Here is a 27802-nt window from a genome sequence, read left to right as displayed (position 1 = left end):
CTGTATTTGCTCCGGCCTGTGCCCAATATATATCCATTGCCGGCATAGGCGGTGCCGCACCCTTCGCCACGATGGTCTCCAAACGCAAGAAATCCGAAATGGCGCTGCTACAACAAGACGTACTGCCCAACCAGCACTTTGACGCCGAGCCCCGACCCGACTTTGCGCCGCGCAGGTCGGCCAGGGCCGCCAAGAACGCCGCGGCGAACGAGGCCGAACCCTTCAAGGCGGAAACCGAACAGGATGGCTCGCGGGAGTCTCGCTCCAAGAACAACGGCCAGATACGCCGGCGCCGCGGGGATGTCGAGGAGGCCATGCATGACCTGCAAGACATGGAGGCCCAGCTGCGCGGCGTCGTCAAGCGGCAGAAGCTGGCTATCAAGTCGAGCTCGGTCATGAGCGAACCGGACAACTTTGGAAAGGATGTGTTCACCCCTAAATCGTCCAAGAGCGGCCGTGACACGCTCAAATCCGCCGATCATTGGGATGAGCACCAGACAGGGCCGGCCCGGAAGCCTGCCGCCAAAGCCAAGACGCCAAAGGCATCCAAGACCTCGAAGGCTTCGTCCGTCAAGGACGAAGTCGTCGACAAAGAAGAGGCGTCGGGCATGACCCGGGAAGATCCAGAGGAGCCCGTGGAGCCGGAGGCCGAAGACATCAACGATATCAAGCTAGAAGGTGCGAGACCACCGCCCGTCAACAGTGACTATCTCCCATTACCCTGGAAAGGAAGACTAGGCTATGTACATATCCCTCCTCCATGCAGCATGGCCATCCCCCAAGACGTAGCAATGCGACTGTACTGACTTCAAACAATAGGCATGCCTTAACACATATCTCCGCCAAACTATTCCGCCCGTCTTCAGTTCTCGGACCTGTAGGATCGCTTCCATCATAGAACACCGCCATCCGCTCGCGGACCCCTCCCAGCCGGAACATGCCACCAAGAACCGACCAGACAAGGATCAACCAGCCGATGTTGCCCGAGGCCAAAAGTTCGTTGAGGAGTTGGGTGTGGCCAACGCTCGAGATATCGTCAAGATGCTGCGTTGGAACGACAAGTACGGCATCAAGTTCATGCGTCTGAGCTCGGAGATGTTCCCCTTTGCTAGCCATGAGGAACACGGCTATAAGCTGGCTCCTTTCGCATCGGAAGTCCTTGCAGAGGCTGGCCGAGTCGCCGGAGAGCTGGGTCACCGATTGACTACTCACCCTGGACAAGTAAGAACACCCATCCAGTCAGATTAGCTGTTGTCGGGCCAAGGTAGCTAACACATGCAGTTCACTCAACTTGGCTCTCCGCGTAATGAGGTCGTCAGGAATGCCGTCAGGGATTTGGAGTACCACAACGAACTGCTCAGCTTATTGCGACTTCCTGAACAACAAAACAAGGATGCGGTCATGATCCTACACATGGGCGGTATGTTCGGCGACAAGGAAGCGACACTTGATCGCTTCCGGGCGAATTACGCGAAGCTATCGCCTGAAATCAAAGCCAGGCTTGTACTGGAGAACGATGACGTGTGCTACTCTGTCCACGAATTGCTTCCCATCTGCGAGGAGCTCAACATCCCAATGGTTCTCGACTTCCACCACCACAACATCATCTTCGACAAGGAGCAACTTCGAGAAGGGACCAAGGACATCATGGACCTATTCCCCCGGATCAAGGCCACATGGGACCGAAAGGGCATTACCCAGAAGATGCACTACAGCGAGCCGTGCTCGGAAGCCATCACGGGGCGCCAGCGCCGGAAGCACCGACCGCGCGTTTTGACCCTGCCGCCCTGCGCCGACGACATGGACCTCATGATCGAAGCCAAGGACAAGGAGCAGGCCGTGTTCGAGCTGATGCGCACCTACCGGCTTCCCGGGTGGGACTCTTTCAACGATCTCGTCCCCTACGAGCGGGACGACGACAACCGGCCGGTGCCCAAGGCCAAGACGCCCAAGAAGAAGCGTAAGAGCAAGAAGGCGGCTGAAGAGGAGGAAGACGAGGACGTGGATATGCTGGACGGAGAAGAGGAGCCGACGCGGCGAGTTATACCCGAGGAAGAAGTCGGCATGGGCGGACCGGAGAACCGGGTCTTTTGGCCCATGGGAATGGAGGAGTGGCTCCGGCCGAAGAAGCGCGAGGTGAAGAAGAAGGGGCAGACGCCGCAGAAGAAGGATGCGGAGGAAGATGAGGACTAAATGCAATCCTCGTTGGATATAACACCATGTATCTGTCAAATACCCACGACCTAGATGGCATGGCGGATTGGTATAATCTAGCTACTAGGTTTCAATGCGTAGATATCTGGGGGATGATCTGTATATTAAAATCAATATTCTTGCACCCACATCCTGCAAATGGAGTTACTCCGAGTAGGTGCCAAATGAACCCAGACGTCAAAAGTTGTTTCCTAGCATTGGTCTTTGCGGGCGATATCTTATATCGTCATACTTCATCACCAAGCCAAACGCCTCATTCCAAATAGGGTACCTTGCACCGATTCTTTACCTACTCGCTGATTCGCTTGAACGTTTTCCACCTTGTTGCTATGGAAGGAGGTACAAGCTTCCCCGGATTCTTAACGGACATGGTCCCGGTTCCCCAGAACTTGGCGCGAAATGGAACAACCGTACGGCAACTTGACTGGGAAGTCCACCAATACACAGGTGGCTGGCTACACGCAACCCGACTCCTCAACGGTCGGATTCGCTACTTGGGGTTACAGTACGTGTAGTTCGCATCTTCGCATCTTCGATGCGATTTCAAATTGCAACCAAGAGATGGTAGAGATAGCGGAGAGCTAGTCAACGTTACCCGTATGCGACACACAGCTGGTGCTTGTGGGGTAATGCAGGTGGACAAAGTGGGCAGTCAAACACGTTGTTGGGCTCGGATGGAGACATGTCACATGTGCAAGGAGGGCGGGTATGCGCGCATACAGCAAGCAACCCTAGGCTTACCCAGATTAGATTCGCATCGTATCGCCAATTCGCTGCATGATGGAATCATGATGAACGAGGAGACCCTGGAAGCGGCCAGTGAAGTGCGGCGAGTAGACGCGGGACCGCATTGCCCTATCGTTTGGCAGCGCGCAGCACGAAGGCTGTCGTGGAGCTTCATGACGGGATCGGGCAGGCAGGCGAGGGAGGTATTGGGCTCTCTATTGCACGTGCAAGTGGACCGGAACCCAAGTGATGTGACTGATTGACAAAAAGATACCGAAGCAAAATAGTCACGGCGATTAACTGTTGTCGCCGGGTAAAAATCTGCAAGATGGGTGCGATGCCGTCAAATCGTACGTTTTTGCTCGTGACATTTTGGCCCGGTTCGAGCTAGAAAGATTCGGATCTTCAAGGTCGGGTGTGGCAGCCCGATCTGTGCAGACCTGGGATTGGGAGCTTCTTGTCCTTCCACATGTATAATGAGGTCACTCCCTGTTTCGCCTTTGAGGGGGCCGGTCGGCAAGCCTCAAGGAGAAGAGGAATTGGTAAGAGAATAATAAGAAAAACCGCAGATACCGATGGTAAACGGGTGGCAGACCCATTTGGTTCGAAGTAAGGTGGCCAAGGAGATGCTGATCAGAAGAGCGGCGGCGGGCAGCTGAAGAATGATGGCAGAAACTCGCGTGGCGGACGGATGGCGGTGATGTCAATCCCTACCGGGTTCGATGTTTTAGGTAGAACGCTACTGCCCGCTGCAAAATGCGGGATGATGTTCGTCTGGGAATAATCCCAACTGGAGTAGTGGTATTCTGATGCAGGTTTTCAAGATGATGTGCGCGTGCTAGCATGACTCGAGAAAGTTGTATTGCTTGGATATGGAATGATGAATATGTGTACGTCTGATTCATCAGTTTCTTGGTAACCCATATCGAGTGATGCGTCCAGCTCTACATGCATTCATCAACGCATACAAACAATGCCATGGTTAAGAACCCTGTGATGATAGGGCCCCCAGCATTGTCGCTGTTGGTGGGGGAGCAAGCAACCACTTCCCAGCTTCCCCAACGTCGAGTGTCAGCCAGCCAGGTTCTCATGGCCACTTGACTTCAAATGTGCCCCCTCGAGACTGCCCATTCTCACGTCCCATTTGATCATCATGTCATGCTGGAGAGAGAGAACAGTGGGTAGAGCAGGCAGTGAAGTATGTATGCGCCTGGATCATGACTGATAAGGCCCATCGGGCATGCCTCTTCCACTTTTGGCCAAGTTGGGTGTCCGAGGCAATTGATTCGACGGGATTCAAAGTGATCCTGGAGGCGCTCTGGTAGTGCTCGCACGTACTTGGATGTTTACATGTAGCTAGTGCAGCATGCAAGTGTCACAACATACCTAACCACTTCTCTGTACTGGTCAGCCTATAAAGCCGCCTTAATAAGCCATATCGACCTAGCAGTCGCATCGACCGACATCACCACCTCGAGCAAACAACATCGCGAGCGCGCCAAAGACGGTCCAGCTCACGTGGTATGGGATCGACGAAAATCTTTATTTCTTGACAAGGACAGCACAGGCCTTGACGATCCTTAGAGGTTGCTGTTGATCTTTCTTTTGCATCTGGGTACTATCCTTCCGTCATCTCGCAGGGTAGACTTGAAGCAAGGGTCTTGGGGTCTCTGTCTCTCACGACCCGTCCGTCCTCTTCATCTGCTCCAACCACCGACCTTCCCCGCAAAGAGGTTCAGCCCCCACCACCACTAAGCCTACTACAGTACCAGCCTACTGGCAAGGTACTTTACTGCGAACTCTCCGACGACCTGCCTGTATTTTTGTGGCCCCAACCACCACTTTGGGTTTCGTTTCGTTTGCTTTCCAAGCTGCCCTGGCCCCTTCTTCGTCATCCAGGCGTACCGTACCCAAGCTCTGGAATCTCTTCTGTCTTCTACCGGCACCTCAAACCCCGATTCCCAATTTTCCAGAAAACCACCGTAACATATCATCAGATCAGCCACCAAAAGCTTCTTTCCCCAACTTCATCCTACTCTTTTCCTAATCTCACTCACGCCACATACACATTCTCAAACTCTCACATACTACTCGCATTACCCCGCCACCCAGGACCCATCAAAGCGCAAAGCAACTGTACGATAAACACAACACAAACAAACTACCAGCCCGCATAGCTCAGACGACAAAGTCGAGAGTTATCCATCATCATCACCGCAATCATGGCGACCGTAGAGACCAGCCCTCAAACTGTCCACTCTCCTCCACCAACCGCTGCTGCTCAGAGACCGCGGGGTATGCTCATTTTCTTCTGTTGATTCTTGCCAATACGCACTAGGCATGCAAAGCTAACTTGCGACCCAGGCATCCTCAAGAACTCCTATCAGAAATCCCCGCCGACATCGCCGATTAAGGAGCAAGACATCTCCGAGAAGGAGCTCACCATTGTCAACACACAAGCAAACGCCGGCCACCGCCGTTCCTCCAGCGCCGCCTCTCGCCCCTCGGGCTCCCGCCGTCAATCCTCGCGCACCCCCTCTGCTACCGCCGGCGACGATGGATCCGACGAGAACCAGCAGCGCCTTAAGTGGGACGAGGCGAACCTGTACCTGACGGAGCAGGAGCGCACGTCGACGATGAAGATCACGGAGCCCAAGACGCCCTATGCCAAGCAGTACGACCCGGCCGAGGATCCCGACGACGAGGACATGGAGATGGGCGACGGCGGCCACCGCGGCGAGGACATCCCGGGCCTGAGCCTGGGCGAGCCCGAGGAGGAGGTACCCGAGGACGAGTTCGGCCCGCCCGGCAGCCGCAAGACGAGCAAGGTCCACGTTAACGACGAAGACGCGACGCCGATCCACGACGCCGAGAACGACATGCTCGGCATGACGCCCGAGGAGCGCGAGAAGCACAAGCGCTTCGAGCAGCTTCGCAAGAAGCACTACGAAATGCGCGAGGCTGTCGGCCTGCTCGGACACCCCGAGATCGTCGACGAGGACGCTGAAGACGATGGCGGCAGCAGCGACGAGGGGGCCGTCCCGCCCATGCCCAAATTGCCGCCTGGCATCAATGGCGCCTCATAGTCGTTTCTAAGTCCCATCTTGCCTGGTCTGGCGGCCTTCTCTTCCCTCCGGCCCCTTTTGGTATGAGGAATTGGCCAAGCGGGAAGGCTCCTCCAATCAAGACCGAACTCGGCAAATGGAAGAACAAAGGGAAACCTAAGATGACTTATGAAAGGCAACAGAAGACGGATTTGGGCTGCATTGGGGTTATGGAGTTTCTATAGGTACACACATCTCTCATCAGCACACGCATCATTGTCCACACGATGTCGCGCCATCAACTTTTTTTCGCAGCGATGAGGCCGGAGTAAGGAACATGGACACTGGCGTCATTTATTGGGATGAATCGAAACTTGTTCTTGATATACTTCTTCGCGTGTCGTATGATACATCTTCTATGGCAAGCAGAGAGAAGAGGAGAAGAGGAGAAGAGGAGATTCGAGGATGGGAATGGTGGTCACGGTCTCTTGACATGACACCTATCGCAGAGGATGATGAGCTGCGAGCCTGAGAGCTCTTTTGAGCAAGTTACAAGTGTATTTTCGCACGGAATATCGTGACGAGCGGTATTGTCAGCGGTTTTTGGCCTTCAATATTCCGAAAATACGAGCTACCCCTATCCGACTTGAGGGTTGGTTTTGCAAATAGGGGTAGCTCGTACATTTCTTATTTGATACCTTTGTTTGTTCCAGTGTTTCTGCTGGCTACAGTGGCTTTCACTGCATGTATATAATCGCAATATGGTCAATGGCCACAATTTAACCACCCCCAAGATCGAACTTATGTGAACCAACACTGTGATAAGGCCTGGCCGGATCGTGCATTCTATTCTTATCGCATTCGCTACGACGGAGCTCTTCCATAGCATTGGCACACTCTCAATGGATGACCGTCTGTCTAGAACATCACTCTGGAGGTCATTTCGTGATGACTTGCCCTTGTAGTTCGCCCCCAGGTCCCCCGTAAATCTATATATAGGTGCAGAGTATAGCTAAGTAGCTTATAAGAAGTTGCCAGTGGGTGGTCGTTATCATAACCCTCGTCTCTTTCCTCGTTTACAAGAGTCCCTTGCGCGCCAGTTCGACTTTGCGCGCCGCCTCACCCGCCTTGAAGCCACCCTTTGACACACAGAGGCGGTGGCCGTCGCCCGTCTCGAACTTGTCCTCATTGGCCGGGAAGGGGCAGGGGCAATGGTGCGGGAAGTGGACGCATGCTAAATGAACAAAGAAACCGTGTCAGCGTGTCTTTCTTTCGCTTGCGACACGGGCAGGACTGGAGCACATTGACAGGGGGTTCTTACCTAACGTATCGGGGCACAGGTAGTTCTCGCAGGGGTAATTGTCGTAGTTCTGCTGGTACAGGCTCGAGTCGCTCGGCGCATTCTGCTGCTGCCTCTGCTGCTGCTGGCGGGCTTGCTGCTGCTGGCTACCCCCACCGCCGCCGCCGCCGAACATCTGGTCGAAGAAGCCGAATTGCGCGGATCCGGTCGCGGCGAAGAGGGCTAGCAGGAGCATGGAGATGAAGGACTTCATTGTGGGCGGTTCGTCTCGCGGTAACTCTCGGGCTTTTCTGTTCTCAATCCTGTATATAGGTAGTCGAGGGACTTGGGCTCCCTTCGCAAACAATGACGCCGATTTGAATGCAAGATTAATGGCGTATGTATTAGACGGACGACCCTCAACCATGGGCGGAATTCATGCCACTTGGAGCTTTGCTGTCCAGTACAGGGATTACTTATCGTTGTTATCGGAGCTATTACTGGAGTTGATGCAAGGGTCGGGGTCCCCTCTACAGTGGCTGCCTTATGTAAGCGGAAATTTTCCCAGGTCTGCTCCGTGCTTCAATTGAATGGAGACACACGCCGCCCTTGTAGTGAGAGAGAGGAAGTAACCCGACGACGACGCCGATTACGACACACTCGACGTTAACGATACCATGCGCCTCACACAATTACGGCGGCCGGTCGTAGCCGCAGCCTTTGGTGCTTCCTCCACTGCCAGATCTGCCGTGACGACGGGCCCGTTGCGGCAATTGCAGGACGTCGTTGCACAGCTGCGGATAGGCGGGCCTGCTGCAAAGGTCGAAGGTCGTCGATATGCCTCCGTCAAGAGTCAGGGAGCGTACAAATTAAGGGACTCCAGCACAATCCCGAAGAAGCTGGGTGCTAAGAAGTCGGGCGGTACGTTTGCCAGTCTTCATATATGCCGAACCTATCGAAATCCACCTACGGACTTTGAACCCGACCTACCAATACACCTCGATTCTCGACAATCCCGTCTACCGACTGTGTATACCTGGCTTGAGTGAGGGATCGCATTGCTGACATGGACTTCATACAGACTCCTACGTTATCCCCGGCAACATCATATACAAGCAGCGTGGCACGAAATGGTGGCCTGGCGAGAACGTCGGCATGGGCCGTGACCACACCCTCTTCGCCAAGGTGACCGGCTACGTCAAGTACTACAAGGACCCGGCCAAGCACCCCGACCGTTCCTACATCGGCGTCGTCTTCAACAAGGAGGACAAGCTGCCCTACCCCCTGCACGCGATGCGGCGGCGCAAGCTGGGCATGACTGCCTCGACCATCACCCCGCCCGCGCCCGAGCCCGAGATCTCGGCGTCCGGCATCCCGACGACTGTGATCCGGCGGGGCGAGGGCCGCAAGCCGAGCCCGCGCGACGAGCGCATCTACAAGCTCCAGGAGTTCGGCTACAGCTACCAGGAGGAGAACTGGCGCCTGGGCACGCTGGTGCGCACCGAGAAGCGCAAGATGGGCTCGCGCCGCACCGCCATGAAGCACCGCCGCCGCCGCGCCGTGGAGCTGCTGGGCGAGAAGCGCAAGATGCGCGAGGAGAAGATTGCGCGCCGCAAGGAGGCCCTCGACGCTCAGCGCGCCGCCCGCCAGAAGAAGTTCCGCGACTACCTCGCCCGCCGGAAGGCCGCTGGCGACGCTGGCAGCCCGCCTGCATCGACGCCGTCGCCACAGACTGCTTAGATGGGGATGAAAGGGGAGGCAAGCGGGGAGGATACCCAGTGAGGGGGCGATGGGCTGTAACATCACGAAAACACAGATCCTTTGTGGTGTATATGGCGGAAAGTAATGTTTCCTGGGAAATGGGGAAGGAGACATGCTTCGAGGTTCGGCTGAGGGCCTGCCTGTATCATACACCTGTATATTGAAATCTAGATCTGTAAGATACATCTGTCCAGACCATAATTCGCTATGCAAGTGCTCAGGCTTAGGCTATGTGGCTCATCCTGACTGCCAGAACATCATCATAATCACAACGAAAGAGGCCCAAGCAATATGTATGTCAAGCGTGCCGGCAGTATGTTCATTAGTGTCTCAAACCCCGGGGCATTTATCAATGGAACTTGTTCGTGAATAAACTAATACCATTGTAACGTTGCTCTCATTTCTCTCTATCTCATCGTTGGACTTTTCACTGGACAGAAGAGAAATGCCGGACTCTAAGCTTTTGTGGCAGCATCATATCCTTATCGGGGTGAATGCGCACAATCGGATGGCAAGATCGAGAAGACTGCCCCAGCCGATGACAATGCTTGCCTTTCTCCATCCTTCTTTATCTATCTAAAATGGTCACTGCAGCTTGATCAGCCAGATCTGGTTCATGGCCCACGCCTATAGGCGCATGCTCGGCCAGTGAGGCGTCAAGTGGCTAGAGGCGGACCCAGAGTAATCTCTACAGGGACATGGTGGACGAGGCATGTTTGCGTCAGCAACGTTGCAGAAACTGCTGCCAGCAAGCCGCCAGTGGCATAGCAAAGGGATGAGTAATATCTGTAGTAACCATGGCCTACGGAGACATTTACGTGGGAACGCTCTGCCTGACAGTATTTCGATTGATTGCAAGGTGATGACTTTGTTGGTTTGCAAGGCGTCATGATATAAAGGACGGATTGTAGAGTATCATGGCTAACTGGCGTTTCCTCTCTTCTATTCATCCTGGTCTTTATGGTTCTGCTTCTTTACAACAGCTGTTGGCAGTTACCCGTCATTATTCCCTTGACGCCAACAGCCATGCTTCTGGCATAATACTTCATAATTTCTTATAAAGCAAGCAGCTCGCTCTGTTCTGCAAAAAGGCACATTGTAGCTCAGTGAGCTAACAATTTCCCATTCTTTCTAAAACCAACAACTCCCAAATCAGTGTCAGCAGCTACACATCTTCTGGACATTGAACACGGAAGGTAAGGACTTTTTTCAGTCCACCTGGCGCAACATCATCACCCCGGGTTGTCGACGCTCTTGCTCTCCATTTTGCCATCCACGACCTACCAGACCGTTCGTCATTTTTGATATCTGCTGGTTGACCAGCACCAACTCTCACGCCTTTCCAAGGTGTCTTTCACTTCCACATCCACCCAGTCCCTTGAAGGTACTGTCTTTAACTCATCGATCGCGTCCCTTCCCAGTGTTCGTCCTACCGGATGATGGTCCGCGAACGAAAATGATGGAGCAACCCTCTCTTGAGACCTCGGTGGTTTCTTCGAGTAGTGCGGCGACAACACAAGGCCAGCCAAACACTCCCGGTTTCCTCAGAATCCCTCGGGAGCTCCGCGACCGCATCTACAGCTACTTCGTGACTGTGGACCAACATTTCGACTATGTTTATGATTACATGAAACAGGATGGGTATGAGGGTATCACCTGCAAAGACTTGGCCATAACCCGCGTAAATCGGCAAATCCGAGCAGAAGCCTGGGACTGTTTGGTCAAAATGAATCTCTGGGTTTCCGTCACTCATTCCGATGTAGACCATGAGAACAAGCTCTTCAGAAAGCAAAATACTTATTCCTGGTTGTGCCAGCCTTGGTTGCCATATGAGCAGTTTCCAGAGGATGTTTCGCGGCGACTGGATAACGAGATTGCGCTTCGATTCTGGAGGAGTAGCTTCCTCGAAAGCCCACGCGATGCCCAGCCAAGCAAAACGTATATGTTTGCATACCATCCCTTGGCATATGGCTATTTTGTTTCGGATCTCTCAGACCATCTGGAATCCCATCCTCCTACCTGTTCTGTTCAGCTACTCCCCAGTGCTTCACTTTCCGGATCCAGATTCAGCAAGCTTCTCGAACCCCTCGGTATCTTCCGGGACCTCGGCGATGTCTATTCTCCCGACTCTGAGAGCAATGCTACTCTACTGACGCTGACACCTCACAACATACGAGAATTTTACCATGCCAATGAACTGATCACAATAAAGCAATGTTTCCAGCATCGAGGCCAAAGCGCTGAGCTGAGCGGTCGCTTTTCAGACGCAATGTGCCACTACTGGATTGGCAAACTCCTCGCAGAGTGTCATCCATACGAAGATGAAGGCTGTCCGGAATGGAATAGCCTGATGTATATGGGGACAGACATGGCCATTGGCTTCAGTCGCTGTGCACACAAACATTTTACAGGACTGAGAAAGTATACGCCATACGAGAACATCATCGACCTTAACAGACCCAGCATTTTGTTCAGAAGTCTCCATGTTGTCAACGTCGTGTTTGGACGCCCCGGCCTTACGGATAGCCAGCGCAGGGCGGCGCATTTGTACCGGTCCCTTTTGCTTTTCCACTATGGTCAGTTAATTGATCGTCTTTCCCACAGCGTATGGCCTAGCATGGAGGAGTTTCACGCCATAGATGCCCTTTATTTCGACGACATTCGCTCGAACAGCTGTGGCTTTCAATTTCGAGACGACATCTTCTATTTTCTTGCGGCTAAAGATCTATTCTACGCACAGCAAGTTGATCTGTCGCAAGACCTACTGGCGACTCTTAATGACGATGAAAGGGCCATATGCCGCATGATCCAAGAACGACCTGGACCTCAAGGGTTTCCGGTCATAGAGCACTCCGTCCCGCTGCTTGGTACTTGGAGAGGTGACCCTCGACTTTGGAGAAACTTGTCTCACACTGAGCGTGTCTTGATGAAGTTATTTCGACAACGCTGTAATGAGCTGTCAGATGGAGATACAATGGATTATGACGAATTGGAGAGGCAGTACACTGCCCTTGGAATCACCTGGCAGCATGGCGGTTATGGCGACTTGCTCTTGGACACGTGAAAGCGGTCGGAAGAGTATCGGGCTGAGAGTCTTTTGTTTCTACTGGGCAGTCTTGTATTAATAGAGAAAAAAAAAAAAAAAGAAGAAAAAAGAAGAAAACGCTGCTCTCTCCAGAGCATGCCGTACCATACTAGATGCGCACCATCAGCTGAAGCATGGCTAGTAGATATTGGTGGGCGATTCGTAGTGGTGCTTGCATTATCCGGCAATTGTAGGTTCTCATGCCATTGTTTAAACAAGCACCACTCCAGTAAATGCACAAAGTTGCTTCATCACAATTGATCCACGCATCAGGTTTCTGTGACTGGAACCCAGTTGAACTTTTAGGAAAGATGGCATTGAATACAACTCACTGAAAACAAATCAATTGATGCACCAGCACCACCCAACCAGTCTCGACTGCTCACAAAGTCAAGCGGCAAGTCCACAGCTCAGCAACACCCTCTTCCTTTCATCAACGGGCAACTGGCAAACCGCAAATCAGCCCGTTGGTATTCCATCGCTGCATAAGTTTACACACCAAAAAGGTGAGTAGCCCTTTGAATTGACGCGATTGAGTTACTCTGGCAGTCTACACAACATGAGGTCTTGTGCTTTTCACCCATCCCACGCTGCTGGTGACGGCCAAACGTCAACATCATTCGGCCAACCTCGTTTTCAAGTCTGAACTTGAACTGACCGAATATTCCTTGACCAGTGTTCCCTAAGCAAACACTGCTACAAGACTCGACAACACCAGAGCAAGAAACCAATGAAGCGGCAGATCAAGTAACGCAATCACCCACCTCTGAATGTCCTGCCATGGATGAACAAAAATCAATCGAGAGTGGCCAAGCTGCTCCAAGCCGCATCCTCGGTGCAGACAGCCAAGTCGACATCCCCACTCTACTCGGCATTCCCCCAGAGATCCGTGACCAGATCTACAGCTACTTTGTCACTATCGATCAAAACTACGAGCACAGAGGAGATACCAAGTACGCTGGCGAAAGTATCGACGTCACTATTCTTCACATCAACCGGAAAATTCGAGAGGAAGCTTGGGACAGTCTGATCAGAACGAACCTATGGGTTCGTGTAACCCACCCCGAGCCTGGTTTGCTGGGATTTTTTAACGTGGGATGTATCAATATGGTGCCTCAGTCCTACATCCCGTGTAATAAAGTCTCCGAGGAACACCTCAGACGCCTCATCGCGAAAGCTGAGATCCATCTCATGCTGGACTCAACCGATGAGGACACGGACGACAGCGATATCTACAGCAGCGAATCCTCCGAGCCATTTCTTTTCGCTTATCATCCTTTCCATTACAACCTTCTCCTTCAACGCCTTACAGAAGAAGTCCTTGAATGCGACTCAATCACTGTACAGATGACCCCATCCACCTTGATCAACAGTTCCCTGTTTGCCAAACTGTTGGAACCTCTGTGTGTTCTCCGGGATCTGAGGCACGTGTCGTTTGATGGAGTTGAGGACTGCCCTGCTCTACAATCACTGCAACAGGACATGCAGCATCCACTATTCATACGCAACGAAGAAGGAGAAAAGATTGACGTTATGGAGATCATCAAGATTCAGCAATATCATCAGCGACTTGGACGCAACGCTGAACTCCGGGGTCATTACTCTGATGCTATGTGTCACTACCAAGTTGGAAGATACGCCAGGGTTATGTTCCCATACGATGTGGGCCGTTTGGATGGCTCACCGGAGTATAACACTTGCTGCCAGATAGCAACTGAGCTCGGACTTGGTTACAGCCGTAGCTTGCACAGATACATGATCCAGCTCGAGAAGTCTGTTCTAGACGGCACCCTCAAGGACTATGTCCATTCCGACACCATTAGAAATAGTATCGACGCCTGTTGCGATGCTCTCAATTTCATCGGCATCACCGATTGCCAGCGCCGCGAAGCACATCTTTACCGCGCTTTTGCCCTTTTTCGCGTGGCTGAATACCTGAGGGTTCTACCCGAACGCGACAGAAATTCCAGTCCATACGTACCCGACTACTACTACAACTACTACCGCCCTGTCCTCGGTAAACCTCACAAAGCTAGCAGTGAAGCAGCCTTTGCCGCTGCTGCGCGTGATCTGTTCTATGCCAAGAACGTCACACCGTCACATGACATCCTGGAAGATCTTAAGGTGGACGACAATGCAATATATCGCAGACTCGACTGCTTGACGGGTCACGAATTCCCGATTGCGAAGCACGAGGTCCCCCCTGTTGGGTACTTGGAGTGGCGATCCCTTGGTTTGGGCTGATTGGGAAAGCTTGTTCCCACAACAATACCTTTTGATGAAATTATTCCGACTACGGTCAAATAAGGAGACAGGCGATGAGGGGGAAGACCTGGAGGAGCTGAAGAAGCAATATGCCGCCGAGGGCATCACATGGGGGTGGGAATTCGGCTATTTGGAGATTACTTCCGACACTTGGTAGAGGATAGACTACCATAGCAGACCATCGTTCTGCACTACATATGGCCATTTCACCCAGAGAACCCAAGCACCGCAGTCCTCCTACCACAGTAGTAGAGCGATTGGAGTTCACCCCACAGTTCGTAGGGCATGTACATTAGTTCAGATAGCCGGCATTTGACGCAAAGCTCGCTGGTACTTTAGGTATGCTTGAGCACCAGTGAACCAGGTTTTTGCGTTCCTTCTACTTTGGAGCTTGAGGTCTAGATAGTCAAGAGCAGCCAAGATACTGTCTTGATACACATACGATCGTAACACACATCTCTGTGATTTGCTATATCTCACTGCCTTCAGTATAATAGGTTGAAATCCAATGGTAAATTATCAACCCGGGGGATTGGCGTCTTCGCTGCGTACTTATATTATGGAATTCGTTCGTCATAGCGGCCAGGACCCGAGCACTAACTGACATCTAGCCTGCCTGCAACGAAGAAACTCTTGTAGTGATTGCCGAGCACGCTCAAAAGTGGCTGGTGCCGAATGTGCCATTTTTACCCAGGGCAAGTCCAGTGAAAGCACAAATATATTCAATTAGATGTGAGCGACGGGTCAGACTCATGTGGAAGGGAACTGTATGTCTGCTTTGAATTGCTTGAAGGGTGGCATTGAATGCAATGCATTGAACGCACCAGCTTCACCCCGCCATTCTGCACTATAAAAGCCTAGCACAACACCACAACTCGGCGATTCCTTCTCTTTCTCCCTTTCTCTCACACACATCAACAAGATCGCAAACTGCAAATCTCGCTGTCAGCAATCTTGTAGCTGATTGCTTCTTGCATGGGAGTAGTAAGTGACATAATCAGTGCGACTGTGCAAACCTCTCGTGGTTGCCTACTAAAATAATCAATCCTCTGCCGCCCCTACTTCCCCATGCTCTCGCCCATCGCCGAGCCTCAGCACCTTCTATCCACCTCTATATAGAGAGGATAACCAGAACTAACCAAATTTTCATTATCAGGTTCCATTGGTACCTGACGTTTCCTCATCGAACTGGGCCTTTTGCGACAGCCTAGTCGTATCCTCCTCCGGCTTACCAACAGCCAACATGCCTGACAACAGCCCACCATCAACACCAAAGCAGAAGGCAGAAATTATTATGCCGACAAGTGACTCCCAAGTCCCAGCAATGGACCTACAAACAACCAGGGAACCTCATTGCGGCGCTTTCAATAGTGCCGAGACTGCCGCACATCGATCCACAGTCGCCCCCCTACTGAGAATCCCCAAAGAGCTGCGCGATGAGATCTATGGCTACTTCATCGTTGCGGACATGAAGTGGTTTAGTGAGCTCGAAAACAATATCCAGGCGTGGTGGACCAACCCCTCCATTGTACAGATCAACCAGCAAACCCGAGCCGAAGCCTGGGATTACTTGATCAAACGCAACCTCTGGATCCGCGTCACCCTTGACAAGGTTCATTATCCGTACGGATCTCGCACCCTCGTAGAGAAGCTCAAGCTCTATCCGGAGTTCAACACTCCTGACAACCGTCGTGACATATCCCCTTTCTGTTGGCGACTGTATCAACCATACTTTCCTGTCTGCGAAGGTGGCCCTCAGCAAGAGCCTTCCGAGGCCTTTAAAACCGACGCATCAGTAAGCTTGTGGCTGGGTGAAACCTACAAATCGAGTGCCAATGCTGCTGTCGACCAAAACAGCACTCAGATAAGCTTCATGTTCGCTTACGAGCCCCGAAGATACAACATTGTCATCCGAGAACTCCTTGATCATGCTTCAGAGTACAAGAGCATGACCATCAAGCCGGGTCCTGTTACTGTGCCTGGTAGCGCCAGATTCTCCAAGCTAATTGAGCCCTTGAGCACCATGAGAGGTCTGGACAATGTATCGTTTGTTGGGATTGCGGATTCTCCTACACTCCAGGCCTTGGGACATGGTATGAAGCTTCCGTTCGACTCGGAACTGGAGGTGATCAAGAACCAGAGATACATTCTAGACCAGGGCCGCGCTGCTGAGCTCAGAGGGTGCTACGCGGCTGCGATGCGCCACTACGAGTTTGGCCTTGACCACGAGTCGGATTTGTGGACGCCATGGAAAGTCGTGAAATTGACCGAGCTGAGAAGTCAACTTGTTGAGGGGGAGCCGACTTGCAACAGTCTATTCCACATCACAACGGAGATGTGTATCGGCTTCAGCCGCAGCGCGCACAAATTCATGACCGAACTCAGGAAGCGTGCGCCAGATCGCCCTCTCTACACGCTCGGTGCTATCGGTTGTTGGATTGGGAAGAGTATCCACTGGGTCCGTGAGGCTTTCGCCTTTGATGGTATGACCGACCTCCAGCGTCGCGAAGCACACCTCTACAGTGCTTTCGCTTTTCAGGCCGAGGCTGAATTCATGGCGAACATTTCACGGGACGGGGCATCCGTGGCACATTACCCTTTCCAATCCCACTGGCACAGCCCGGTGGACTATTTGGACGATGGTCGTGACTCGTTCGAGAATGCGGCAAAGAATTTATTCTACGCCAAGGAGGTCGACCCCTCGTACGACATATTGGAACACCTCGACGAAGACGATAAAGCCATATGCCGCAAGATCCAATCACCACCGCCCAATGGCTTCGAGCTTCTGGAGCGACAGATCCCGCTTATGGATGACTGGAAAGGCGACCCGAAAATCTGGAACGAATGGTGCCGGAAAGGCTCTCCTAGAATGAAGAAGCTGCTTGAACAGCGGCACGTCGCGGACATTAGCACTGAGCCTGAAAGTCGGGATGATTTAGAAGCTCGGTACGGTGCCGTAGGAGTCACCTGGGAAAACCTGTATCCGTCTGGATATGGATTTGGCACTGAGCCATTGAGAATGACCACCGACAACCCAGCATATCGGGATTAACTCGGATAGCACACATGCGTGCTTTCGTCACCAGAAAGAAAAGACAACAGAATCTCGGTGCTTTGGCAGTGTGGCGAGCGAACCGACATCGTTCCATATTGCGAAGTGGATGAAGCAAGTCTAGCTTCACGGCAGATCAGACATAGGCTGAATTTGGCATTTGAGTCTCATTGACCTATTTCGGCCTTCCTGTACAGAACCTAGCTGGATGCTGCTATGAGGCTGGGATACCGCAATAGGCGCAACTCGGGTAGCAATGAGATCCGTTAATACACGAACATAAATACATCGTACCAATACAATTGCCAGAGTGATCAAGTGAGTTGGCGGTCTACATGTTGTCGTCTAAGACTGGTCGCATGAATACTATTTAGTAGTTCTGTACGTACTGGTTTTATACATATGAAAGTAGCGGTTGACACCTCCTGTGTTCCCAGGAACACCTCTTACTACCACGTATCCTCAGATAGATACATTGTAGAGGCCATTGCTCAAATATCCGCCCCCGAACGCTCACGCTCGAGCTTGGCGTTGCGCTCCCGGTACATGCGGACGACCTGACCCAAGACCTCCTTCTCGCGCTCGTGCTCCTCGCGCATCTCGCGCATGTCCCGCTCGTGGCGCTCCTGGAGGGCGCGGATGACGCCGCGCGCGTGCCGGGCGACGCTGTTGGTTGCATTGGCGACTTGGGCGTTCTCGTCGTCGCGATCGTCGCTGTTGTCGTAATGGGCTGTCTGCTTTCCGAGAGCGACCTCGCTGGGGCCGGCTCGGGCTTTACCCTGGTCGACGCGGTCGGCGGGAGGAGCTAGGAACATCTCGGAGGCGGACACGGAAGGCGGATTGGCGGGACTCGGGAGAGGTGTGCTGGTGGTGGAGCTAGGGAGGCCGTTGAAGTGGGGATTGGGAGTGGTTGGCACGAAAGTGGAAACAGACCACGATGGGTGACGGTTGATAGAGTTCGAGGCGGCTGGAGTGACAGCACCAGACGTAGCGCCCGAGGTCGAGCCAGTCACAGAGCCAGAAGAGGATTCGGAGCTAGGTATGGAAATGGCACGAGAAGCATAGCTAGAGGATGAGCCAGCAGCTGTGCGGGTGGAAGGAAGATGCAAAGAACTGGGGCGACGATGAACAGTAGCAGATTGGCTAGAGTTGTTTGCAACACCGACAGAAGCCACGTCGGTCGTACGCAGAGAGCCACGTCCAGGAGTGGCAACCGGAGGAAGCTGTGTACGGGCGCGGGTCGAGAGGCCAACGGTGGAGCTGGAGCTGGCGGCGGAAGCGATCCGCGAGCTGCGGCGGGCGGGGGGCGGGACGTTTTGTTCGGGGGCCACTTGGTGGATATCCCGAAGGTGGACGTGGAGGGCAAACTCGCTCTTGAGTCCGAGGCCGCGGCGGGTGCATCGTCGCTGGTAACAGATGAAGTTGGAGACGTTGACGTCGTGCTCCTGGAGCTCGTGGCGCTCACGGCCGTCCCGGCGGTTGAACTCCTCGCCGCAGAAGCGGCACTGGAGATCGTTGTCGGCCAGATCCCTGTATAAGCGAGACATAGGTTAGAAGGGTAAATGGTACGGAGGTGACAGATGGCGTCGCGATCTGCGTATAGGCAGCATGTTATACGGGCTGGCGCTACGTACATAGCGTTGAGGATCGGACGGAATCTAGCAGTTGTTGGTCGGTGCGCGGTGTTGGAGCTATATGATGTGGTGTTGTTCTATTCAGAGAGACATAGAGTACCGCTAGAAGCTGGTATGGGAGAGAGGAACTGGGGAAGCGAAGGGTCTGCCACTCGAAGAAGTTGGGAAGTCGAAGGTGGCCTGTCTGGAATCTGTCTGCATGGCTAAATATTGTTTCAAAATTATTCACATGGAATTCAACACCAGACGAACATCTGCATTCACTCACAAGCCCATCCATTACCGCATGACTCACGATCCTATATTCACATAGTCGGCGATATAGAGAAAGCAAGTAACTTTCCCGCTCGGCGATATATTATCTGAAGTCAGATAGCTCGTCGATGGTTGATACCGTGTATGAGCCCGGATCCCAGGTGGCGGACTCGGAGTAACAAAGCAATATACAGCACTAAGAGAATATCGAGTCGTCTTCTCAATCTAATCCAAATAGCCAAGCAGAGATGACAAAGATGGGCGCTCAAAAATTGCACTGGGGTCAGTCGACGTTGTCGTCCGAGGTCACCAGTAGAATGACACATCACATTTCATGCACTACCATTGGGTATTACATGTTTATGACGCTCTGTGATTATGTAGCTTAGCTGAATGAGGATGCTATGATAGCCACACAAAGATTGGAGTTTCACTGCTGGTCACAGTTGCTACTGTAATTATTCATTGACAATTATAATGTGACCTGGAATAATGAAGTGAAAGCGCTTGACCAAACCCATGTCAAGGTTTCAACGGGAAAACATTTAATTGTGCGTTCAATGCGGATTGGATTGGGAAAAGTTTTCAAGGCCCAATCCACGCATAACGGGCTTCCGCTCCCATCGAACGAGGTCTATACCGTCAGTTTTTCATTTGTAGCAGAACGACAGTGCGTCAGATTGTCAGTAGCAAAGATGCATCAGCAATGCCAAATAGGTTGGCGATAAGCTCTTCCCCCGAGTAGGACCAAGAAATTCCATGGCCAAGATATTCCGATCTCAAGTCCGGGGGAACACCGTCATCGCCGTCGGGTCCCTTGTCGTGCCGCCGACGGAACAGCGCCATGAGAATGCCTTCGTGCCTCGGCCAGCCGTTCCACAAGTCGGGGTCGCCTCTCCAGGGGCCAACAAGAGGGATTTGCCGCTCTACCAGCTCGAACGCCTGGGGCCCAGGTCTTCCTTGAATAGCCTCGAGGACCCGGAGGTCGTCTTCGTCGAGACCAGCCAGTACGTCTTCCCAGCAATCGACCTCTCGAGCGTAGAAAAGACAGCGCGCCGCGTCCAGATAACAGTCACCGTATTGCACGCGGCAAGGGCTCACCGAAGGGTCTTCCCGATCCAGCTGTCTCGAGTCGTCCCTGTCAAGCAAGGGACCGTGGCATTCGGCATAGTGATAGAAGGCAAAAGCGCGGTAGAGATGAGCTTCGCAGCGCTGGAGCTCCGTAACGCCAACAAACGCCAGGGCATGGCTACACGACCCAATGATTTCCACAAGCAAACTCTTGGTGGCGGTTTCCATCAATGCCACTGGAGGTGCCCTCGTTTTCAACCCAGTGATGTGTCTGTGGGCGTTACGGCTGTATGCAATAAAGCAGTCCGAGTTGATGTGGTTAATGCTATTGTCTTCCGGCGAGCCGCGGGGGAATCGATCGGCTTTGTCCCATGTGGCCTCAATACCAAGGAGGTAGTTGCTTATGGCGTCCGAGTGTCGGCCATCACGCTCAGCTCTGCGCCCTAGGCGTCGGTAGCAGTCCTTGATCGCCACCAAATCTTTAATCGTGTTCGACGTGCGGCGGATCTGATCGGCGAGGCGTTGAAGTGCGTCATCGTTCAGCTTTCCCCTGGCCTCGACGCTTCGATAATCTCGGACAGAAGAAAGCGGCATGATCAACTTTGAGACACGTTTGAAAGTTGCACATTTCACTTCCACCGAAAGGCCCGTGTATTCCCAGTGAGATCTGGAAATTTCATGAACGAATAGACCATACGTGAAAGGGTGGTAGGCAAAGGTGAATGTATGATCTTCAACGGCGGCCGTATCCCCAGTCAGGCGGAGGTGGACGGCAACTGCGCGATCCAACCTGTCCCAGTACTGTATGGGGGCTCGATGGTGCAGCAAGCACGCTTGGGGGACCCAATTGTAGTCAGGGATGGAGGACATAGTGACGCGAATCCATACGTTGGATCTGATGAGACGGTCCCAGGCTTCCGCGCGAATTTGGCGATTGATCTGGAGAACGGGGCAGGTGAGAGGGATGTAATCCTCGTTCCACTTGAAGTGCTGATCGACGGAGACAAAGTAATTGTAAACCATATCGCGAAGCTCCCGTGGGAGTCGGAGCAGAGGAGGAATATAGTTCTGGTTGCTGATCGCTGCGTCGTGGCCGGGAGTAGGCTGCTGGGGAGCAGTTGGGACCTCCATTGTCGATCGCCTAAAAAACCGCCTAAAACGCTGCCTAAAACCCATATGGTCGTCCTGATTGGAAATCAAGCCTGAGAAGGAAGAAGATGGCAAAGAGGGCAGGATTCAGAGAGATGAACACAATTATTCTCGAGAGGCGGAGTTAGCACACATATCTGGGCTGGAGCATTTTATTCACCAACGTTGCTTGGAAACCTGGTTACTTAACAAGCCTTTCAAACCTTGTCTTGCCCTTATAACAGTTGAAGATTGTAGTACAAAATGCCATTTGCTTCATGCCACTAGTAGGTAGAACTTGAAAACCCCTCACAATGTCATCAACGTTAAAACAGGGTTCTCCGCAAGACTCTGTATCCGAATTTGATGCCAACATTACGCCAGGGGCTCACTCATATAAATTGCTATACCAGACTACCCCAAATGGTTCAAAGGCAGCGCACCGCGCTTTTGGACTTTAGATGTCGGATTAGGGTCTGGTGTATTCATCAGTCAGCATGTCCCGTGCTGAACAAGTCCCTGGTAGCCAGCATACTTTAATCGCGACAAGCTTTGACTAGCATGACCTTGCACGCCCTGTGAGAATAAACCGGCCAAGTCTCCTCAAGGACAAACAGGTCTACAGAATTATTGCAGCGGTATTTCTTTATTCCACTTTTGTTCTCTGGAATAAGTGGCATGACCAAGACAATCTATTACTGCGGCTGCTTGCCTAGAGGACACTCCCCTGCTAACCCCTATTTGGGACAATCAGCGCCACATGGCATTTCAGCCACAGACTGATCGACTAGGGAATTAACTCTTGGACTTAGCCGACAAGATGGCGCAGTCGGCGCTGCTTACAGTCCAAGAGATGGGTCGCAATGGGCAGTAGGTGTAAACAGCCAAACCTGGGCCTCGACGTGAGATACTTCCTGATTTGGTATTAGTCACTTTTCATGCGGACTCTGAGGCATCTTCTACAACAAACAGTGACCTTGTTTCTGCGGACAATATGCTATGGCCAACCCCTCGCGGCCTTTATCTTCGAATCTTACCCTTTGTGTTGTTAACAAGGACAACGTAATAAAACAAAGCAATTGTGCGTCAGGCAGGACACATATATATAGAATCAAAGGAATCTATCCATGATGGAGACGCCACGACCAAATCCCCTTGGGCCCGACTTGACATCAACACCTCACGAAAACAATCCGATACATCTACAGAGCTATTTGCCGATCATTGCGAGACAAACATGGCTGACATGACCATGGATGACGTGGCTGCGGTTGACGCGACCGAAAGGGGGACTCTCGGCTACGAGTTCGAGTTTTTCCCTACAGCCATCTTACAGTGGACGATCGACAACATCCGAGCGCAAGTACAGAGGTCTGGCTTCTCGTCCAAGATCACGGGCCAAGAATCGGCCGATGTGCTGAAAGGTATGTACCCTGGTGCCCTAGTCGTCCCTGCTGATTTCCCCTTCAACAAGCACGTCCACATATGCCAACAGCTCGTTGAGTATCTCAGGCAACAAGGCCTACAGGTCAATGACACGGATCAAGAAATGATGCCCCGGCTGCCTCAGGACCCAGCACTCCGCCAACAGCAGACTCCTTACGCAGCCAACGCCACGAACGAGAGGTATCATCGCTGGTCCGTCACGGTTGACGAGACGGTCAATATGCGAGGCACCTTCGATCCCCAGCGCCTCCAGCCCCGCGATACATACCTCGAGTCGGAGATTAAGGGTTGTTCCGGAATCGAGGTGGTCTCGCCCGCCCTGACGGACACGCCCGAGAGTTACCAGCAGGTGGCCCGGGTCCTCAACCTAGTGAAGAACCTGTACTTCATGCGCGTCAACGAAACCTGCGCCCTGCATGTCCACGTGGCCTTCGGCGCGCACACGATCACCATCGCCCCGCTGCGCAAGATCGCCTGCCTCTTGTTCGCGCTCGACCCCTTCCTGGCCACCCTCCACCCCGACGCCCGGACCGACGGCAACCCTAACTGTCCGAGCATCCGGAAATTCAGCAATGTTGCCCGTGGCTGGAAGTTCAACGATGCGGTCAAGGACCTCAACAGAGTCCGCATGGGCGAGGATGACGAGTATGACCCCATCTACTACCAGGAGGGTCACCGGGCGGGCGGCAACGTGGAGTACGTGGCCCTCCCAGAAGCGCTGGACGAGATCAAGGCCTGCAAGAAACCTGAGGAAGTTGCCTGGCTGCTCGAGTGCGAGAGCCGCGCCAACTACAACTTCCGCGGCTTCCTCAATGGCACCCTGAACCCGACCATCGAGTTCCGCGAGCATGCCATGACCAGCGACGCCGCCCGCGTCATCGCTTGGGGACGTTTCTGCGTCGCCCTCGTCCGCTACGCCGCGCTCGACATGTCGGACGAGGACCTGGAGGAGATTATCATGCTTTGTAGTGATGCGGAGGAGGAGGGGAGCCAGAGCCAGGCCGGTCCCACTTCTGGGAACTTCTGGATTTCATGGAGCTGAAGGACAATGGCTATGAGTTGAGAGTACCTCGCCCAGAGGCCTAGACGAGAATTTGCCCTCATCGCTAAGGTCGGTTCAGGTAGTTAGTAGCCCAATAAAAGGTAGGGATATCATGATGGTTGTTACGTGTCAAACGTTGAGGCTGGCGTTGAAACGGATGTAAGTAAGCCAAGGATAGGAAAGCTCTATTCTATGATCGAAAATACAACTGCGCCCGACGGAGCCTAATATGAATGAGAAAGGTATAATGAAAAGTCAGAAATGGCGTGGGAGTTCTTCCACACAAGCAAAAAAAGGGAAAGGGGAAACCACCAGTATTTCCCATAACAAACTACTGAGACCCTCTCCTCAATTTGCCCTTTCTTCCTCTCTTGTTACGTTGTTGCTTCTTGATCTTATGTACCGTTTCCCGATGCCGCATCAAGTTATCTCTTCTACAAACAACGAAACACCCCGGCACATCGCATTTTCTCTGTTCGGATGGTACGTCGTGCTCCTCTGCATAGTTCTCGTGATTTGAACAGATGTGTCTGTTCAGGTCGCGGGTGCTGCTGAAGCCGACTTTCTGCTTGGCACAACCATTTACTGGACAGAGCAAGGTATGTTTCCTCAGGTGATTTCGAAGTTGTTGCTGTCTGGAAAACTGCTCTGAGCAATTCTGGCACGTCCATGAAGGCAAAAGGACATTTCCCTCTTCCGGGCTGTCTTGCGTGCTTGATAGAGGCGTTGTTGTGGAGCTAGAGTGCTCCTCACTATCCGATGTGCTGCTGCCAGATGCTGTCCCTGAGGTACTTGTTGAACTGGCTGTAGGCGGATGCTCGACCATACCCATATTCGATTGGTCCGATACGGGTCCGCCTAAATAGCTTGACTCCATATCTGGGCCTAGATATTGAGCCGTTCCCATCATATCCCAAATCATCGGCTCTCGAACCGTGTGCTGAATAGGTGCTACTCCTGAATCCCAACCGTAGGTAAACGTTGAAGCAGGGCCGTCGACACTGGGAGTCGATGGGATATACATTCCTGCAGCACCATCAAATATGGACTCGGGAAGTATCGTACCCGTCCCATATATGTTGCCGGTGAAGGCGGGGGCGTTTCTTGTGAATGTGATGTCCGTGGAGAGCAGGCCAGTAAAAGCGTTGCTCGTGAAGCTGTTGCTCGCGATGCTGTTGCTCGCGAAGGTGTTTCCAGCTATATGGCTGCTATTCAAGAAGTTGTTTGTCGTAAGGTCGCTCGTCGTACGGGCCCGCGTCTGCTCCGCCAACATTGAATCGAATGAGCTGAGAGTGTCTAGATTGGTGAGTCCGGTGAAGTTAGAAGTATCGGACGTAATGTTATCAGTGAAAAGCCTGGAAGACAAGCTGTCTTCGAGCAAAGATGAGGGATCGTATCCATAATGTAGAGATCTTTGGATCTGTAAAGCGTCGAACTGGCTTGGTTGCATGGCGTCTGGTAAAGGCTCCAGAGAATAGTCGGTATCTTGGTGCATAGGCAGGATTTCCGTATTGTCCTGCATTGATCCTCTCGATAAGCCACTGATCGGCCAAGAATGTTCGATTCTCGCTCTGCGGGTATAGTTCGTAGGGTCTATTTTTGACGTTTCGTTGTGTTATCGTATGTTTCTTCAGTAGGTTGGCGGTGTAGTAGGATTTAGCGCTATTGTGTTGGGGTTGGGTTCTGTGTCTGATGCTTTTTGACGTCTGTTCTCAGGACAGGACAGTCCCAATCGGGACAAACCATTTCGTCGAGCGCTCATAAGCGACCAGACACCTCCAGAAAGGGGGGGAGCAGGAATTGAGAGTTGCCGTGTTGCGAAAAAAGGATGTAGAAAACCGTCATATTCCAGCAGGCCTTGCGTTCCTGACCAAGAACCACCAGCTGCATAACCCTGTCTTTTATTTTTTGGTTTTATCATTTTGACCTTTTTTTGTTGGGTTCGATGAACACCTTTTCGGGGTTTTCTTTCCGTCCACACAAATTACGGCCAGCTAGCCTGCGATCAACATCGCAGCGCTGGGCCTCGATGCTGGACTTTGTAGATTTAGCAGCATATCGGACCCGGAAGGTAACATCTGCTCGACATGTATCGCAAACAGCGGTACTAGGTATGCACGTTGCTTTTTACCATGGAGTCTGGACTATGGATGAATCACTAAATTAGTCTTGAAACAATTCAGAAAATGACAGGGTACGCATACAGGAGAGATTAATAAGCGAGGAAGCTGCTTGATAGCAACTCTAGGGGCTGCTTCGACTTCCTGATATCATGCATCTTGTGCATCGTCGGCTGTGTTCGAAGTTGACAATAGCCACATTGGCAGCAGTACCACATCGTTGACTTGGATGGCGTCATGGCTACAGTTACCGGACAAGTTAGAGTCGTGAGAGTGATGTTTAGTGCAGTGATTGGGAGAAGGTCTAAGAGATATAGAAGCGAACTGCTTGTTCCAAAAGGTGTGAGGTCAAGTGATGAGTGTTGTTGGTCTTGAGTTAAGTGGGTGACGATAGCGGGAGGGTGTGGATGGGGTTTAAGATAGGAGGCAATTCGGGTTGAGAAATTATGTGGAAGCTCAAGATGCTTTTAAAAGAATTGGGAGTTTACTCGGCAAAGACAGCGTAAGATGTGCTACAATGAGGCCAACGGAAGATGTTTGAGACTGTAAGAACAATTTCATTGGCTTATCTTGAGGCCAACCCTACAGGAGCATTTTTATTGGGCCTCAGGGGAACACTGCCCCACGAGGCCATGCTGTCTTGCATCGCAAGGCGACGAGGCATTTTCTTAACAAAATATGCCTTATACCTGCTGTGGCCGATCACTGGAGCTGGTGCGTGCGATGGTTCGTGTGTAATGTGTTTTGGAAGGTACGGCTGGATCATCGAGATAATCATCTAGAAGGTGGACAGGGACTTAGATTCCGTAAGCATACGCAAGGAAAGCGCGCCCCATCTCCCCCGCTGCTCCGTGTTCCTTGAATGCCCGAATGCATTGCTAGTTTGGCAATCGTCATTCCAATTCAGCACTGCAAGTTCAAACATTCACCATTCACAAGTTCAGACACCGCGCTCATCACGGCCCACAACGGCAAGCCCTTTTCCCTGTACGATACCATCCATCATCGACCCCTTGCTGCCAAATCAACACCTATGCTGGAATCTTGTTTTCTTGATTCTGAAAGAAATCTTTGCGAAGACGGCCCTCGTAGCTGGAATCATCTGGTTTGATCTCGCGGAGGCAGTTCAGAAGCCCGACCCGATGGTTCACACCAGCGGCTTACAAGATGATGATTCCAACCAGCACCTCCGAGAGGTGCATACCAGTGCGTGGCTGGAACCCGCAAGTGGTTGGCTTGGTCTCGCGGCGGCCGTGGTCGCCTTTTGCTACTAGCTGGGCACCGAATACACCACGCCCCAACGGTACGGTATTGGGCGTTCGGGGAAGGATGGGTCAAGCAAGTGGTGCTCATTTCGCGACCACAACCACTCCTTGATTGTTATCCCCTTGACAGCGAAAGCGTTGCTCCCACCAGATTATGCCGTAGAGTCACTTGGTGCTACTGGAAAAATGTTTATTCCGTTGAATAATAAGATACCCGATGATTGGGTACACTGGCCTGTCGATCTACCATGGGAAGTATTAATATACCAAGAGCAGCGCTATCACCACCAAGCAGATATGTGACATAAAACCCCATCACAGGCGTAAGAAGTGTGCGGACTTGCATAAGTAACGCAACACTTATGAACGTGCGCCATGATTCCACAAAAGAGTCTCAGCCGCAGCCGAGCCT

At 52.3% G+C, this 27802-nt stretch overlaps 10 protein-coding genes across 10 annotated transcripts; 6 read left to right on the top strand and 4 right to left on the bottom strand.

The window, feature by feature from the left end:
- Positions 1-71: 71 nt before the first annotated feature.
- Positions 72-2193, top strand: PG985_013638 (uv-damage endonuclease protein; the record flags this gene model as incomplete). The annotated part of the gene is made up of 3 exons (XM_066833404.1): positions 72-743; positions 820-1221; positions 1282-2193. 3 exons carry the CDS (start codon positions 72-74, stop codon positions 2191-2193), a joined length of 1986 nt encoding a protein of 661 aa, XP_066678144.1.
- A 2969-nt stretch (positions 2194-5162) lies between these two features.
- Positions 5163-6026, top strand: PG985_013637 (uncharacterized protein; the record flags this gene model as incomplete). Its single annotated transcript, XM_066833403.1, has 2 exons — positions 5163-5235; positions 5305-6026. The coding sequence occupies 2 exons, from the start codon at positions 5163-5165 to the stop codon at positions 6024-6026; spliced, it is 795 nt and encodes a 264-aa protein (XP_066678143.1).
- A 1034-nt stretch (positions 6027-7060) lies between these two features.
- Positions 7061-7537, bottom strand: PG985_013636 (Long chronological lifespan protein 2; the record flags this gene model as incomplete). Its single annotated transcript, XM_066833402.1, has 2 exons — positions 7061-7218; positions 7306-7537. 2 exons carry the CDS (start codon positions 7535-7537, stop codon positions 7061-7063), a joined length of 390 nt encoding a protein of 129 aa, XP_066678142.1.
- Positions 7538-7940: 403 nt separating this feature from the next.
- PG985_013635 (mitochondrial 54S ribosomal protein bL27m) lies at positions 7941-9003 on the top strand (the record flags this gene model as incomplete). The annotated part of the gene is made up of 2 exons (XM_066833401.1): positions 7941-8184; positions 8345-9003. The coding sequence occupies 2 exons, from the start codon at positions 7941-7943 to the stop codon at positions 9001-9003; spliced, it is 903 nt and encodes a 300-aa protein (XP_066678141.1).
- Positions 9004-12889: 3886 nt separating this feature from the next.
- PG985_013634 (uncharacterized protein) lies at positions 12890-14353 on the top strand (the record flags this gene model as incomplete). Its single annotated transcript, XM_066833400.1, has 1 exon — positions 12890-14353. The coding sequence occupies one exon, from the start codon at positions 12890-12892 to the stop codon at positions 14351-14353; it is 1464 nt and encodes a 487-aa protein (XP_066678140.1).
- Positions 14354-15698: 1345 nt separating this feature from the next.
- PG985_013633 (uncharacterized protein) lies at positions 15699-17429 on the top strand (the record flags this gene model as incomplete). The annotated part of the gene is made up of 1 exon (XM_066833399.1): positions 15699-17429. One exon carries the CDS (start codon positions 15699-15701, stop codon positions 17427-17429), a length of 1731 nt encoding a protein of 576 aa, XP_066678139.1.
- A 491-nt stretch (positions 17430-17920) lies between these two features.
- Positions 17921-19343, bottom strand: PG985_013632 (uncharacterized protein; the record flags this gene model as incomplete). Its single annotated transcript, XM_066833398.1, has 3 exons — positions 17921-18959; positions 19064-19140; positions 19332-19343. The coding sequence occupies 3 exons, from the start codon at positions 19341-19343 to the stop codon at positions 17921-17923; spliced, it is 1128 nt and encodes a 375-aa protein (XP_066678138.1).
- Positions 19344-19993: 650 nt separating this feature from the next.
- On the bottom strand, positions 19994-21520 carry PG985_013631 (uncharacterized protein; the record flags this gene model as incomplete). The annotated part of the gene is made up of 1 exon (XM_066833397.1): positions 19994-21520. One exon carries the CDS (start codon positions 21518-21520, stop codon positions 19994-19996), a length of 1527 nt encoding a protein of 508 aa, XP_066678137.1.
- A 1234-nt stretch (positions 21521-22754) lies between these two features.
- Positions 22755-24005, top strand: PG985_013630 (uncharacterized protein; the record flags this gene model as incomplete). Its single annotated transcript, XM_066833396.1, has 1 exon — positions 22755-24005. One exon carries the CDS (start codon positions 22755-22757, stop codon positions 24003-24005), a length of 1251 nt encoding a protein of 416 aa, XP_066678136.1.
- Positions 24006-24336: 331 nt separating this feature from the next.
- Positions 24337-25455, bottom strand: PG985_013629 (uncharacterized protein; the record flags this gene model as incomplete). The annotated part of the gene is made up of 1 exon (XM_066833395.1): positions 24337-25455. One exon carries the CDS (start codon positions 25453-25455, stop codon positions 24337-24339), a length of 1119 nt encoding a protein of 372 aa, XP_066678135.1.
- Between the last annotated feature and the right edge of the window lie 2347 nt (positions 25456-27802).

Source organism: Apiospora marii (genome assembly GCF_038362585.1).
Source record: "Apiospora marii strain CBS 49790 chromosome Unknown utg000011l_segment0_segment0, whole genome shotgun sequence".
Lineage (NCBI taxonomy): Eukaryota > Fungi > Ascomycota > Sordariomycetes > Amphisphaeriales > Apiosporaceae > Apiospora > Apiospora marii.
Note: the sequence above shows the minus strand (reverse complement) of the source record. Positions and strands in the feature narration are given on the sequence as shown.